Here is a 14,334-nt window from a genome sequence, read left to right on the forward strand (position 1 = left end):
TGAAAAGGGTGAAAACTGAAGCCTTGGGCTAATCATGACAGTTTCGTCTTATGCAGAACTGCGAGAATGGGGGGAGAGAGAGGGGCGGGAGGGGGTGGGGGGGTGGGGGCGCTAAAAAGAAATGCGGGCTGTTGGTCAATTTGTAGCATGAGTCGCTGTGATTTATTCTTGATATACAAAGCGGAGTGAAAGGAAGTAACTGGTCATATAACTATCATTTTATCGACAATGCAGTCTTGCTTGTCATTTTCTGTTGTTGTTTTTTCTCTTCTCTTTTTTTCTTCTGACAGCACTACCAAGAAAGGCGTTAACGTCACACAGGTGATAGTCCACGTGTAAGATTGATTTTTCTTAATTGTTTTATCTCGGAATGTCGGAGATTATTTATTGTCACCCTGCTTGTATTTTCCTTGATTTTGTATTGGCTTACTGGTTTCTCAAAAAGCCCATCTCTCTCTGTCTCTGTCTCTCTCTCTTCTTGTTCATCCATCTCAGGTTTGGTTTTCATATGTGTGTGTTTACAACACGTGCATTCATATGTATACAGGTCGGTGGCCTTACATTAAAACAGTTCTGAGTTATATATGTATATATACATATATCTATAGAGAAACATGTATATGTATATAGATACATACCTAGATATGTATCTAATTATCTAATCTAAATATATACATACACACACAGAGAGATAGGTAGATAGATTGACAGACAGATACATAAACGGACACAGACAGAGACAATAAACTGTCTTTGTGATAGATTGACAGACAGATACATAAACAAACACAGAGACAATAAATTGTCTTTGTGACCAACACTTTTTATGTACCAGGGTCACAAGGAATATTTGGTGGATAGTGCATAAAAAAAAGGTACGGACATTGAAGATCATATTCAAAGAAAGGCAATCAGTAAGACATCTATTTTTTTCTCATAGGAGTGCATGTGCACACGTTTACATACCGACGCGCATGCATGCACGCACACACGAGTGGATTGATGGCCTAGAGGTAACGCGTCCGCCTTGGAAGGGAGATAATCTGTGTGCGCTGGTTCGAATCACGGCACAGCCCCCGAAATTTTCTCCCCCTCCACTAGACTTTGAGTGGTGGTCTGGACACTAGTCATTCGGATGAGACGATAAACCGAGGTCCCGTGTGCAGCATGCACTTAGCGCACGTAAAAGAACCCACGGCAACAAATCCACTTCAATAGGAAAAACAAATAAAACCGCACACAGGAAAAAAATACAAAAAAATGGGTGGCGCTGTAGTATGGCGACGCGCTCTCCCTGGGGAGAGCAGCCCGAATTTCACACAGAGAAATCTGTTGTGATAAAAAGAAATACAAATACATTGTAGTGATGCGCCATCTCTCTTGGGGAGAGCAGTCCGAATTTGTGGCAGAGCAATCAGTTTTTACAAAAAGTATCAATGATATGGATACTTACAAAGCGCCTTTCCTCGGTCGGAGACCAAGCTCTAAGCCCTTTACAAACTCATTTTGCACAACAGGCTGCCTACCTGGGTAGAGCCGACTGACGGCTGCGATTGGGCGCTCATCATTTGTTTCCTGTGTCATTCGATCATATTTCAGGCACGCATACATACACACTCAGACAGACATGCAACATTTTATGTGTATGACCGTTTAGTATATTTACCCCGCCATGTAAGCAGCCGTAGTCCGTTTTCGTGGGTGTGCATGCTGGGTATGTTCTTGTTTCCATAACCCACCGAACGCTGACATGGATTGCATGATATTTAACATGTGTACTTGATCTTCTGCGTGCGTGTAAATCCTAGGGGGGTTCAGGCACTATCAGGTCTGCACATATGTTAACCTGGGAGATCAGAAAAATCTCCACACTTTACCCACCAGGTGCCGTCACCGAGATTCGAACCCAAGACTCTCAGAGTGAAAGTCGAACTACTAGTATGTGGCGATCCCAGATGAAAGTAAGAGTTCCACTATATTCCGCGTGGGGTTCCAGCTGGAGCGCTGTGGTCCCATGACGGTTCTGACGTCACATGGAAAAGCACCGATGCTCGGATACCAGTTACCACGTCCGGCAAGAAGATGCAACTGTTCAGTGTGTGTGTGTGTGTGTGTGTGTGTGTGTGTGTGTGTTTAACATCACTCGTGTTATACGTATGGTGTATGTAAAAGATGTTCATGTATCATGCTTCAGTGCTCCCAGGGGGCAAATGGAATAAACGTTTTGTCTTGCATTGCTTTGTATCTGTAGGATATTATATGCCGTCTTGTTTAGTTTTATCATTGTGTGTCTGCGCGCGTGTGTGTGTGTGAATGCATGTGCGTGTGTGTGTGTGTGTGTGTGTGTGTGTGTGTGTGTGTGTGTGTGAAAATGTAGAAGGTATGGGGTGTGGACAGGATGGGAATTCCTCTTTGAAAGAAGTATCAAAGTTTGAGATATTGCAGGGTCAAACTGTGGATGTAAAAGAAGTGGTTTAAAAAATTTTTTTTTTTTAAATAGACAGAGACCTTATGAAGTTTACGTTATTCCTCATCGACCAGATCCAGCGGCAACTCTTTTCTGCTGCTTCTGTCATTGCCTTGAGAGTCTGTGACCTCTCTTTGCCAGAAATCGACAGCTGTTTCATGAGGCTGGAGGCAGATGCGCTCACAAACCCTCTAGCACCAATCTCTGTGGCGAGGACTTTGGCTTGGAAGCCAGATTCTCCCAGCCTGCTGGCTAGGCTAGCATACTTCTCGGTCTTGTAGATGTGGGCTTCCTCCATTCTGCTTTCGTATGGCACAGTGAGCTCAGTCAGAATCGCTTGTTTTGTTGCCTTGGAGTGGAGTACTATGTCAGGTCTCATGCCGCTCTTGCTGATGATTTCTGGGTGTTTCTTCCCCTCTGGTAGGTCAACTGTGCATTCCCAATCTTCGGCACCATCAAGCAGCCCACGTTTCCATGCTTTGGATGTTGCAGCTGTTCCTGGCCAAACTTTATTGCCTTCCGCAGAGAGGAACTCTACTGGAACTTCTGGTGGGGTTGGTGCTCCTTAGACAGTGCTCACCACGTGTGCAATTTCTTTTAGCACGGTTGTGCCTCCATATGTACCTTCCTTGGCTCAACGCCGCTTTGCATGAGCAGAGGACATGTTCCACTGTTTGTTTGCCATGGCAGTGTGGGCACGCAAGGTCATCTGCTTTCCCCAATTTCACCAAGTTTGTATTCGAGGGAAGGAGGTCGTACACAGATATTAGGATGAAGCTGATCCTCAGAGGGGCCATGTTTCACATGTCGCTCCAGCTGAGGCTTCTTTGGTATGCACTTTCCCATGTTGTCCACTGCCACTGCTGGCCTTGCTGGCCTGCCTTCTGGACTCTTTTATCATCCTCTTCCTCTTCGTATGTTATTTGTTGAACCGTTACAAAATTAACTTCTGATACTTGTGAATTGGTAGTGCGACTATTTCACTAGGGTTTCGATGACGATGCGAGGAAAGGGTCGAAGACTGATTTTGGTATAGATATTGCAAGGTCGCGCGCGCGCGCGCACACACACACACACACACATGCGCGCGCGCGCACACACGCACGCATGCAAACAGACTCTCATGTGCACACGCGCGCGCGCGCGCGCACACACACACACACACACACACACACACACTTATCAGGTACACCAACACGTTTCTGATCTTTTGAAAAAGACTTTTAATATCAACTCCGCATTTCTGCTTCCTACTTTGAATTCTTTCGTCCATAGATATATAATATATATGTAGAGGTAGTAAGTATGCATGGTGTCTAAACCTTCTTGATACAGAACAGTCTGATCGCGTTGTTGCACGTTCGCGAGAACTAGCCGTTTCCACAAAACAACTGAGCCACGAAAGTAAAATGTTAGTTTTAAGTACCAAAATCTATGGTTTTGTCATGACAGTAAGTTAGTCTTCTTGCAGAGGCAAAATGTACGCAAGCCTTTTGCATTATTTCAGGCGATGTTTTTTTTTGTTTTTTTTTACATGGATGGATGCCTCAATGGATATGGATGATACTGATTAATCGCTTCATCATACAGAGTAGGGGGAAGGAGAGGCTAAGGAGAGAGAGAGAGAGAGAGAGAGAGAGAGAGATTAAACGGAAATAGTTTTTTGTTTACTTTAACCAAACCATGATTTCAAGTTTCTAAATAAATGCAGTTGATATAAATCACACCCTCGTAACATACTACCGAATTAAAAAAAAAAAAAAAAAAAAAAAAGAACAAGAAGAAAAAAAAAAGAGAAACAAAGAAACATACCCTGGTGGTTCAGATTCACCTTTCATCATGTAGAATATAATTATTATTAAAAAAAAAAATAAAAATAAAACTAATGCGTTCCTGCTGACACTGAGTTACAGTGATACAATGGTGAAGAAGGAGAAGAAAGAAGAGGAGGAGGAGGAGGAGGAGGAGGAGGACAGGGCGAGGGGACGAAGGAGGAAGAAAGAACATGAAGAAGAAAAAGGAGAAGGAGGATGTGAAGCAGGAGAACAACAACAACAACAACAACAACACACACACACTCTCTCTCTCTCTCACACACACACACACACAAACACACACACACACACACACAAACCCAGCGACGTTTACCGCAAAACAAACAAAGCCAATGGCACAACCAGCTGTCTTCTTCGCCTTGTTCTTTTTTGAAATGCATGTGTCAAACCAACACAGAAGGAAACGAGGGTTCATGTATAATTTCCAAGTATGGGGGCAAACCATAACTATGTGGATAATCATTATTAGGTCTCAAGCATCAATACGATGTGTGTCATCATTAAAAGGGTACACACATGGAATGTGAGAGTATTTTGGCCTATATAAAACACAGCAGAAAGTGGAACCTGTAGGGGCAGACAGAAGGACACAGAAAAACAGGAGAGAAAGATAAACAGATGGAAAGATAGACAGATTTAGAGAGAGAGAGATACAGAACACACAAAGGTTAAATCCTACACAAATATGTTCTGTCGTTCACAAAAAAAAACAAAACAAAAAAACAACCGAAACATACAAAAAAACAAAAACAAAAACACCTACACTTAAAAAATAACAAGAAGAAGAAGAATGGAGCATCTGGAAGCTTGGGGAATAACGAAAAAGAAAAACAAACAAAAAAAACAAAACAATAAACAAACACCCCTACCCCACCCCCAATAAATAAACAAACAACAACAACCCCAAAACCAAAACTCCAAGACGGGATGAGTTTTGCGTTCCAGCCTCGACTTGACATGTGGTGATTCTGTGGTTATTTCCCCTTGAGGCCAGACTTCAATGAAGGGAAGAGGCGTGTCCAATGGCAATGGTATCTTGGGATAGCACCATATCCCGCAGAGGGTGGGATGTGGGAAAGATCTGGAACACAGACCACGTTATATGATATGTTGGGGAAGGTATTCAAAAAAAAAGAAAAGAAAGAGCATGAACGCACTTCATCTCATGTCTCAGTCTCTGTCTCGCTCTCTCCCTGTGTCTGTCTACACACACGCACACACGCACACACACACACACACACACACACACATATATATATATATATATGTCTGACTCTTTTTTTCCTTTTTTTTCCTTTTTTTCTTTTACGAGGGCTAGATGTGAGACAAAAAAAGCATCGCTTGCTAATTCTATAACTTTAGAAAAGTAATCAATTAATCAATTATATCTCCATCTCATTTTGTTTCTCTCTCTCTCTCTCTCTCTCTCTCTCTCTCTGTCTCTCTCACACACGCTTTGCTTTCATTTTGTATTATAATTTCAACTGCAGTCATTTTCAGCGTATTGCTTCCAGTCATAATTACATCATTATCTCACGAACTTACATCTTTATCTGATGAACAAGAAAACAGAACAGGAAGTATGAATGCAATGCGGTCAGACGAGAGGGGTTTTGTTTGTTTGTTTGTTTGTTGTTGTTTTTTTATAACTTTTTAAAAATTCAATTATTACACAATACGTAAAACAAAAGCAAAAAACCACATTGAACTAACGATACATTGCAAACACTAACAATTGCAAAAGGTGGAGAGAGAAAAAAGGACGAGAGTATAAGTTTGTAAAATTCACGTCATCATGATGAATAGACAAAAAAAGGACGAGAGTATAAGTTTGTAAAAATTCACGTCATCATGATGAACAGACAAAGGAATAGAAGGCTGAAAACCTTACAATATCTCCTGTTATTACGACTACAGCTACAACAACAAAATCTACTTTTATGATTGCTACTTCTGCTACTGGTATTGCTGCTGGCTTCACACGCTGATCCCTGTTGCTGTTTCTACTGTATCTACTGCTGTTGTGGCTGCGAGCATTTCCAAATCCACGCGACACACTAATACATCATATTGACGTGCTGCGTCAGAACTGACGTCATCGTGTTCCATTTCGCCTGTTATGCCGGAGGGTAAACGCGGTGCCTCATATCAATGCAGCAGCGTAACTCGTTTATTGTGTCATTGATCGGGTTTGCCAATGAAAACCTGGTTTTGTAATGAATGTTGTCATGGACAGTGTACTTGTTGCCGTGGAGTCGTTGATATTGGCCGACACTAAATCATGGTATGGTAATGCCCTTTTTTTCGCGAAGGGAAGCTCGCTTTTTTTTCTACATGTTGTTTAGATACATAAGGTGCACTTGAAGGCCTGTCAACGCAGAGAGGAGAAAATTCCCTACTTTTTCGGGATTCCAAGTTAGTTAAGCTCTGCCGCTTCGGAAGGTCGGGCGCTGACACACATATCGTTCGTTAACTTCTGGTCGAATATTCTCGAATGAATCGTGCGTCACAACAAACCATAAGCACACATCAGCTGCCATGGCGAAGTGGTTAGTGTCGCGGACTGACTGACGACCAGAAGGACGCGGGTTTGAGCCCCATCAGAAGGGTTTATTTGTTTTTGTTTTTGTTTTTCCGTGGCCGGCTCCCACCAAGAGCTGGGTGTGCTGTGGACTTCGATGGGAAGACTGGGACAACTCGATCCATGATCACACATCCACTTTCCAGATACAACTTTGGGACTGTTGCTCCATTTTCCTGATCAAAACTATGGGTTTCTGTAGGCCATCTCTCAGTCCGGTGGCACCTACCGTACGCCGGGATATTATTTTCATGTAGTTCTATACCCCCACCCCCACCCCTATCCCCTTAGTGCAGCATCTTCATCACTTCTATCATCATTCATCATCACGAAAATATATAAAACAAAATGTTACAAAGTTCTGAGGACACACACACACACACACACACACACACACACACACACACACACACATCAATAAATCGAGACTCACCTCTGCCGGCGGCTTTCTACATGCACACGGCTCTTCCGTACAAGATGGCGCCCAGGGGTTCGGGGTCATCGGGCAGAGGTCTGCAGGCCAGACCCTTACCGCACCGGCCGGCCGTCAGTCCGCAAAAGTCCCCCAGCAGTCTGGCACACACCTGGTCCCAGGAAACAGGTACCGTCCAAAAATCACGTCAGTTAAAAACAGATGTCATTACATTAATGGCCAACCAAGAAATGTTTACACACCTGGTCCCAGGAAACAGGTACCGTCCAAAAATCACGTCAGTTAAAAACAGATGTCATTACATTAATGGCCAACCAAGAAATGTTTACACACCTGGTCCGAAGAAGCACGAACCGTCCAAAAATCACTCCAGTCCATTAAAAACAGACGTTATTGCATTAATGATTAAGCAAAAAATGGTTTATTTTCTAGAGTTTGAGAGCTTCTTTTCGCGAACGTCACTATTTTCTGAGGATGAAATTAACACTTTAACTGTTGAACCATGATGAAACGAAATCAGTATAGCATCATGACTGGAATTGCTAATTTGCGTACTTTTGAATGGTGTCATTGATTAGCTGATCAAAGATAATGTAATCCAAAGGCGGAAAGGCCCAAATAAAGAAAGGTGAATGACATGTAAACACAGTTTTATCACAGTGAGGTGACAGCCTTCTTTGATGAACATATAAGTCAGCAACAGTCAAGGGCTTTAGTAAATCGAACCTTTAACTCACTCAGTACGGCCAGTCCTCTCTTCTCCTCTACACAGATCCCTCGGATGTCCCGTGGGTGTCTGAATGACCCAACCTTTAGCTTCCGTCGTCAGAATTGTGGTATTCTTTGTCAACATTCACCTCTTCAGTATAAGAGCCTTCCGCTTGCAATATTTTGATGGCGGTAATTGGGATGAAACGCTGTTAACGTCGTCTCTTTCGCTGTTCGTATAGAAAGAGTTAAGCTCTTGGTGTTGTTTTGCGAAGTTGTACTGTAAATTCTTTCTTTTTTTTAACCATGGTTATTAATGTGGCTGCATGTTGAAAGCATGTACACTATGTGCAAAAGCAACAGAAATGCCGTCATTGTTAAGGTCTTATCTTCTTACCATGCGCTAATCTTTTAACTGGAAGAGAAATAGTACGCGAACGCTTGTGTTGTTGACAGTTGAAAACTCACTTTCGAAGTTGTCACACAAATATACAGTACTGTGGGTCGCTGTTGTTAAGAAGCGATGAACTTATCAGCGCTCTTGCTTAGCCGTTAACTCTCTCCATACGAACGGCGAAAGAGACGACGTTAACAGCGTTTCACCCCAATTACCGTCATCAAAATATTGCAAGCGGAAGGCTCTTATACTGAAGAGGTGAATGTTGACAAAGAATACCACAATCCTGACGGCGGAAGCTAAAGGTTGGGTCATTCAGACACCCACTGGACATCCGAGGGGTATGTGTAGAGGAGAAGAGAGGGCTGGCCGTACTGAGTGAGTTAAAAAGCTATAGAAATGCTTTCGTAGGTGACTGCTATTAAGGGACACTGGGTTTGTCATGCTTGTTAAGTTCTTACAAGGTCTTCTGCTGACGTCAACCGATCACATTAGTTGATTTTGGAGATATGTTGTTAAAGACTTTACACGAAATTTCATCATAGTGGCAAAAGTGGCAGCATTGTCGGTTCTCTTGTAAAGCCTTTACACTGGGTTCCTAATTTATTTGAAAAGCAATGCTTTTGTAATTTTGATTTTATTTCATAATGCTTTTACAAAGAAACTAAATGCGTACAGAACTGCCGTTATACACTTCCTCGGATAAGAACCAGTCATGTACATGCCGATACCAACACATTTGCTGAGATTTCGTTCAACAGTTCATTTCAACGGACGAAACACAAAAACACACACAATGGAAAGAGATTAACTGATTTTGATAATCAAAGCTGGAAACATCAGGCCAATACCTAATCTTACATTCTGTTACTAGTAATGCAAGCAAATGTGATAATCCAATACACCATTATTAGTAAGACAAGCAAATGTGATAATTCAATACAACATCGACCACATGAAACACACGAAATAAATAATAAATTGAGAATATGTAATAAAGACAGAAAGACAGAGAGGTCGCATGTTTCTGTCCATGGGCCAGATAAGCGAGTGAGGCTTTGTGAAAAGAGACGTCCGAGCTGTTCTTTCTAGATTGACTTTGCAACAAGGGTCGCGGACATGTGAGATTCCCAACGTATGGGCCGCTTGGTTTCTGTCGGTGAATACGTTGTCAGGGAAGAAGGAATTTCGGTGATATCGAACAACTGAGTCTTGTTTCAGTTTCAGTTTCAAGGAAGTGTTAATGCGTGAGGACTGATTCATGCAGACTACACCACTTCTGCTGGAAAAAAACAACAACCCCAACTGATGCCTGACCTTCGTATAAACCTAATTTTATTGGTCGGTTCTCGAGAGCCTTCTCTTTTGCTGTTGTTTGTTTGTTAAACATTAATGTGTTGGCCTGGGAACGCTGAAGAAGAAGAAGAAACAATGTTGAAAGATATAAGATAAGATAAGAATAACTTTATTATCTCCAACTGGAGAAATTTGGTCAGGTGCATTATCACAACATAGACAAGTAAACAACATGGGGACCATAACTGTAAAAGTCAACAACAGCTTTTACGAATATTACGAAGATACGAATGTAAAAAAAATGTCACATACACCGTTTCATACATACATCCACACACTGCAGGTAATAACTAGTATTCTTAATGTCAAAACAGAAAGAATTAAGAAACATTATTTGAATATAATTATAAACATAGCCTACTATACTGCACATTGATTATAATAGACAGATAAGAAAAGAATAAAGATAAATAATTATTGCGGAAAACCGCAACCAGATAAAATCAGCACACACCCGCACCCCCACCCCCACCCCCACCCACCCGACACACGCGGATTACTTGATTAAACAAGAGTTAATTAACACCTAAGCTTAATATTGACAACTAATGTTAGTATCCTACAGCTCTAAAAGAATTTGTAAGAAGAACTAAATGCGGAGCACCAGTGATCTACCTGGGCCGCTTGTATCAAAAGCTGTTTGGAAAGGTATGGAATTGGATATGGAAAAGCTTTTATCGAAAACAATTTTAAAAAAATCTAACAATAATTGATTGACTGTTCTCAACCAAATTGGGTCAGTAAATTCAATCCTGGGAATCATTTCCAAACCTTCCTCACAGATTCATTTCAATCAATTTTACAGATCGAAGAGATGACGATAAAATACAATTCAGTGCAATTTTTGCTAAATTTGACTCAGTGTAAATGATTTCAAATACATTAAACGATACTGAAGTATCGGAAGGACATGTCCTTTATGTGACTGATTTCATCTAGGATGAACTGCTTTTTCTGCTTTTTACAGCCAGTTAAGGGAAAATCAATCGAAAACGGACAACTGTAAAAGACCCAAAGAACCGAAACTCCATGTTTGGGAACGACGGCTTTAGCTCAACCAGAGATGTTGCTATATGTAGAGTCGCCGTTATTACGATAGAAATAACAGACTCAATGTTGAGCTGCAATCTGTTTTAATGCCGTCCGTTCAGTATCATCAGTAATATATACGGGTTCTTAAATTGCCCGGGTTACCAATATACAACATTGCCTGGGTTACCAATATACAACATTGCCCGGGTTACCAATATACAACATTGCCCGGGTTACCAATATACAACATTGCCCGTGTTACCAATATACAACATTGCCCGTGTTACCAATATACAACATTGCCCAGGTTACCAATTTACAACATTGCCCGGCCGGTTACCAATATACAACATTGCCCAGGTTACCAATATACAACATTGCCCAGGTTACCAATATACAACATTGCCCGGGTTACCAATATACAACATTGCCCAGGTTACCAATATACAACATTGCCCGGCCGGTTACCAATATACAACATTGCCCGTGTTACCAATATTGCCCGTGTTACCAATATACAACATTGCCTGGGTTACCAATATACAACATTGCCCGGGTTACCAATATACAACATTGCCCAGGTTACCAATATACAACATTGCCCGGCCGGTTACCAATATACAACATTGCCCAGGTTACCAATATACAACATTGCCCAGGTTACCAATATACAACATTGCCCGTGTTACCAATATACAACATTGCCCGGGTTACCAATATACAACATTGCCTGGGTTACCAATATACAACATTGCCCGTGTTACCAATATACAACATTGCCCGTGTTACCAATATACAACATTGCCCGGCCGGTTACCAATATACAACATTGCCCGGGTTACCAATATACAACATTGCCCGTGTTACCAATATACAACATTGCCCGTGTTACCAATATACAACATTGCCCGTGTTACCAATATACAACATTGCCCAGGTTACCAATTTACAACATTGCCCGGGTTACCAATAATCAATTTTATGGTAATGTCTGTTTATATAAATAGACTCATATCAAACGTGTAGACATTACAATATTATGCACAATTATTTAGGCATTACAAGGGAGTAAAGAACTCATTTTAACAAGTCCTGAAGTGCAGGCAAAAAATGCATCTCTGAAAGTATTCTAATTTTTGCGTCGTACAAACATAAATGTACACACAGAGAGCCTGTTTCATATCGTGCAATCGTTCGTATGACTGAAAGCAGAGTGCGTTAAACAACTAACATTACGCAACAACAAAATTTTCCATTTACAACCACAGTATTACTTAAAGGTGTTCTTCTTTTACAAGGTTGCAAGTAAGAGTACTATTTTTGTATGCCTCGGTTGTAACGAAGCCTGCGATAGCTTCTGTAGTGTTGAAAAAAAAAGCACAAAAAAAAGCAATGAAATAGCAGTAATCGCAATTCGATTCGTCTTTTTTTTCGCCTTGTCTGTGTCAACGAAACTTTGTCTTTTTATCTGTTTGGACGTACTTGTGTTGAGATGAGTATTAGAAAGAGATCGTGTGTGATTTTGATGGGTACTTTCTCACAATTGCCGTGAAGCTTTGGTCGTCATTTCACTGTCTACCAATTAGTGGATGCTCAATGACATGTCTTACTGCCGTAGTCTTTGATCATAATTTCACTATTTAGCAGTTCGTCCAGGCTCAATAACACGACCTACTGCCTTTCATTCTTCTCGTCCCCCTTCATTTGACACTATTTCCTTTAGTTTTAGGCTTGTTTACTTTGTGTCTTTTGTAACTTCAAAAAAAGTCTATTAAGTATCAAATATTATAACGTTTGTGATGTGTCAGCTGTTCGTTTTTGGTCCTTTATTTGTTGTATAATAGTTAAACGCTAGGTGTACCTATTTTGCTAAAAAGGAATGGTTGTGTTAAGATTAAATCATCGTACACTTCAGGACCTTCCCATACATTCCCTCTGTTTCTTTCTGTCTGTCCCTCTCTCTCTTTCTCTCCCCTTGATACAGACTAAATTAAATTTCGTTCCTTCCTGTTTGAAGAAGCTCATTCTTTGAAGACGGATAAAGATATATATATATATATATATATATATATATATATATATATACATATATATATATGTCTATATATATATACATATATGATTATAAAACAACCTTTGATATACGGGCTGTGAAAAAGGAACTTGACATTAACAATTAACGAAGGTAAGATATATGATAAAATTTAGGATAGATGGAAAGAGCATGCTGAGCTGAATCAATTCCTTGTTCACATTGTATCAATTCATTTGTTTTTGTTTAATAAACCATTTATCATATTTCACAAGCTGTTAGCTGAAACGTTTGTACACAAATCAAATAATCGCTTCCCTAAAGCATTTGCAACGGCACCATCTCAGCACGGGTATAACGTCCCCTTACTATTGTCCAAGATTTTCAATGCTGCAATTAAAACCTTTTCTAATGTATATATATATATATATATATATATATATATATATATATATATATATATATATATATATATAATAAAATAAAAGTAAAAAAAAAAAGCCAAAGAACATCACTTTTGATGTAATGACTGACGGGTGCAATAGCCGAGTGGTTAAAGCGTTGGACTTTCAATCTGAGGGTCCCGGGTTCGAATCATGGTGACGGCGACTGGTGGGTAAATGGTGGAGATTTTTACGATCTCCCAGGTCAACATATGTGCAGACCTGCTCAGTGCCTGAACCCCCTGCGTGTGTATATGCAAGCAGAAGATCAAATACGCACGTTAATGATCCTGTAATCCATGTCAGCGTTCGGTGGGTTATGGAAACAAGAACATTCCCAGCATGCAAAACCACCGAAAGCGGAGTATGGCTGCCTACAAGGCGGGGTAAAAACGGTAATACACGTAAAAGCCCACTCGTGTGCATACGAGTGAACGTGGCAGTTGCAGCCCACGAACGCAGATGACAAACAAGATGTAATGACTGTGCATGATAAATAGTACGTCTGCAAAGGCAATCAAAGTTTTAGAGAATATGATGCAGCGTGCGTGCGGGCGTGCGTGTGTGTGAAAGAGAAAATGAAAGAGAAGGAGACTTAGAGAACAAGCAGGTAACAACAGGCATACATTACAGAGACAAACAATGAGCAAATATTTCTGACATAAAAACAGCAACCAAACATCTGATGTGTAAGGAAAAAGTTTGAAAACACGTCGTGATGGTAGCACAAATTGGGTTTTTTCTTCTTTTTTTTCTTTCTTTCCTCCCCCCCCCCCTTTTTTTCTGCAGTTGAAAATGTTTTAAGTTCATTTTTTAAAATTTAAAATAATGAACAAAGGTGATAGACACGTCCAACCCGAACCCTTCCATCCACCCCTCCTCCAACACACACACACGCACAAACACACACACGCACGAACACGCACAAACACACACACACACACACACACACACACAACTCACCGGACAACAGGCGCACACCCCAGGCTCCAGAGCCAACTCACAGCCCGGATAACCCTCAGGAACTGCACAGCTGTTCAGCTGGCAGGC

The 14,334-nt window shown here is 41.0% G+C and overlaps 1 protein-coding gene across 1 annotated transcript in view; it reads right to left on the reverse strand.

Moving 5' to 3' along the window:
• Positions 1–7,332: 7,332 nt before the first annotated feature.
• The window catches only part of LOC143301064 (insulin-like growth factor-binding protein 2), a 7,125-nt gene continuing 123 nt past the window's right edge, over positions 7,333–14,334 (reverse strand). Inside the window, exons 1-2 of the mRNA XM_076615068.1 lie at positions 14,248–14,334; positions 7,333–7,467 (exon numbers count right to left, since the gene is read on the reverse strand). The exon at positions 14,248–14,334 is cut by the window's right edge and continues 123 nt beyond it. Coding sequence (XP_076471183.1) covers positions 7,333–7,467; positions 14,248–14,334 — 222 coding nt within the window. The remainder of the gene's footprint in view (positions 7,468–14,247) is intronic.

The sequence above is a fragment of the Babylonia areolata genome, chromosome 27, assembly GCF_041734735.1.
Source record: "Babylonia areolata isolate BAREFJ2019XMU chromosome 27, ASM4173473v1, whole genome shotgun sequence".
Lineage (NCBI taxonomy): Eukaryota > Metazoa > Mollusca > Gastropoda > Neogastropoda > Buccinidae > Babylonia > Babylonia areolata.